Raw genomic sequence first — 2,075 nt, forward strand, 5'->3', positions numbered from 1 at the left:
ACTTTGGGAGACCCATCCACTTGCATTATGTGGACTCACAAAGAAGGATATTTTCTCTGAAATTCTGTTTGTGTTCCTCAGAAGAAAGAAAGTCATCTAGGATGGCATGAAAGTGAGTGAATGATGAGAAGTATCCCTGTACATTTGAGCGCTCCGTTCCAAAACCTTGTGAGCTGCCTCACTTGTCTTTTAAGCTTTCTATTCAAAATGAAACCGTTTTACATAGGTAGCAACAATATTAAATGTCAATGATCAGCACAAATAACTCACAATTGATTCCAATTGCATTTGGCAAGATGGGATGTTGTGAAAAATACATATAGCACATGCACTTGTGTGAAAGTGCATTTTTAATAAGATAACAATTTTGATTAATACATTTTTATAATATATACAGCAAGTATATTTATATAAGGGTTGCTCTTTATCCGCCATTTGTGATCATATTTTCATCACAATGCATTCTGGGATTGCGTTATCCATAAGGTATACAGTAACTGTGAAGCCTCAGAATCTGGCCAAAATAAGGAATTTTATAATGCAGCATAATCTTACTGCTTACTGACAGGAACAGCCTTTGAATCGCCAGTATGCATATACTTTAAGACTTGGGGACTCACTTTGGTTTGGAACAGAGCCATAGACTAAGAATAATAGGAGAACATAAAGAGGAGAACTTATAGAACGTATACAGTACATAGGGGTTGTTCTTATATAGTCAAATTAAATCAATGATCCATTAAAGACTAAATTGTTTGACAGACTTCCAATATGGTCAATACACTTGCATGCATTGGAATTTAGAGAAAAGTCACAATTAATATATGTAACATACGTACAGAAGCACATAAATAATTATTCTGAGGAAGGGAGAACACAGTAAAGCAATGTAAAGAGTTTCATAAATGAATACTACCCTTCTACAATATATTTATTTTTCAGTTTTGTTTAATGTTCAACAGAGCTTGGGTACATAAAGTTCAGTCATGCCTTCACTAACTGAACAATATGTTTTGGAGGATAATGGTTCATGACTAGTCAGATAAGAGTTAAATCCACACAGAAGTCTTTCCATTTTTTGCTATTGTCCCTGCCCTCTCAGGGCTTGATTTAGGTCGTGCACCCTCTTTCTCCTGAGCTGTATTGACCCGGTTCTGCTCTGTCATTGTGCCACCAGACACAGGGCTGCTAGCTCTGGAGATCTGAGCGTTTTTTGTGTTATATGTCTGAAACGCCATGTCAAGTTGTTCCTGAGCTACTCGTAAATGGTGGTGCAGTGTAGCCAGGTCAGAGGGAATGTTCTCATCAGGACTTGTGCAATGCTGTTCAGGCAGCACTCTGGGCATGTTCTGCTCCTGTAGGATGATGCTGTTGGGAATGCGACCCGGTTTGTCAGATTTAACCACCAGGTTGTACCCTGGCGGAGAACTAGAAATGTTCCTGGAGTAAGGGTAGCCGTATGGAGGTTGTTGACCATGGCTTCGACGTTTACGAAGAGTGTCACGGAAGGCACCAATCCCCAAGTGGAACATCTCACAAACATTGAGCAGCAGACAAAGACAGCTCACCACATACATGATGAGTAAAAAGATGGTCTTCTCGGTGGGTCGTGAGACGAAGCAGTCTACTCTGTGCGGGCATGGGATCTTGTTGCAGACATACGAAGGGTTAACACGGAAGCCGTAAAGGAGATATTGACCCGTGAGGAACCCCACCTCAAAGATGGCACGGGATAAAAGCTGAAGCACATACATCCTCATCAAGCCTTCTTGCATGATCCTACGGCGGCCATCATGCTTCGCTGGATCTTGGCTTTTGCCCTTGTCTGTCTCTGGTTTGACCTCCTGCTCATCCAAAGTGTCTTCTTCATAGATCATTGGCTCGGCGTCATCTTCCTCCAAGACCTCCTCACGGTGGTGTCCATTTCTCCACCGACTGTGGCGATTCCTCTTTTGATAAATCTGGTTTTTGCACCGCTCCTCCTCCGAGGTACGGGCGATCTTATGGATGGCATAACCCAGATACATGACGGAGGGGGTGGATATCATGATGATCTGGAACACCCAGAACCGGAC

General features: G+C 42.1%; 1 protein-coding gene across 1 annotated transcript in view; it reads right to left on the minus strand.

Annotated features, from left to right (window-relative positions):
- Positions 1-993: 993 nt before the first annotated feature.
- gjc2 (gap junction protein gamma 2) overlaps positions 994-2,075 on the minus strand; it is an 11,091-nt gene continuing 10,009 nt past the window's right edge. The window contains exon 3 of the mRNA XM_016283756.1: positions 994-1,895. Within this exon, the coding sequence (XP_016139242.1) occupies positions 1,050-1,895 (846 nt within the window). The 3' untranslated portion in view covers positions 994-1,049. The remainder of the gene's footprint in view (positions 1,896-2,075) is intronic.

Source organism: Sinocyclocheilus grahami, unplaced genomic scaffold, assembly GCF_001515645.1.
Source record: "Sinocyclocheilus grahami isolate Dianchi unplaced genomic scaffold, SAMN03320097.WGS_v1.1 scaffold176.1, whole genome shotgun sequence".
Lineage (NCBI taxonomy): Eukaryota > Metazoa > Chordata > Actinopteri > Cypriniformes > Cyprinidae > Sinocyclocheilus > Sinocyclocheilus grahami.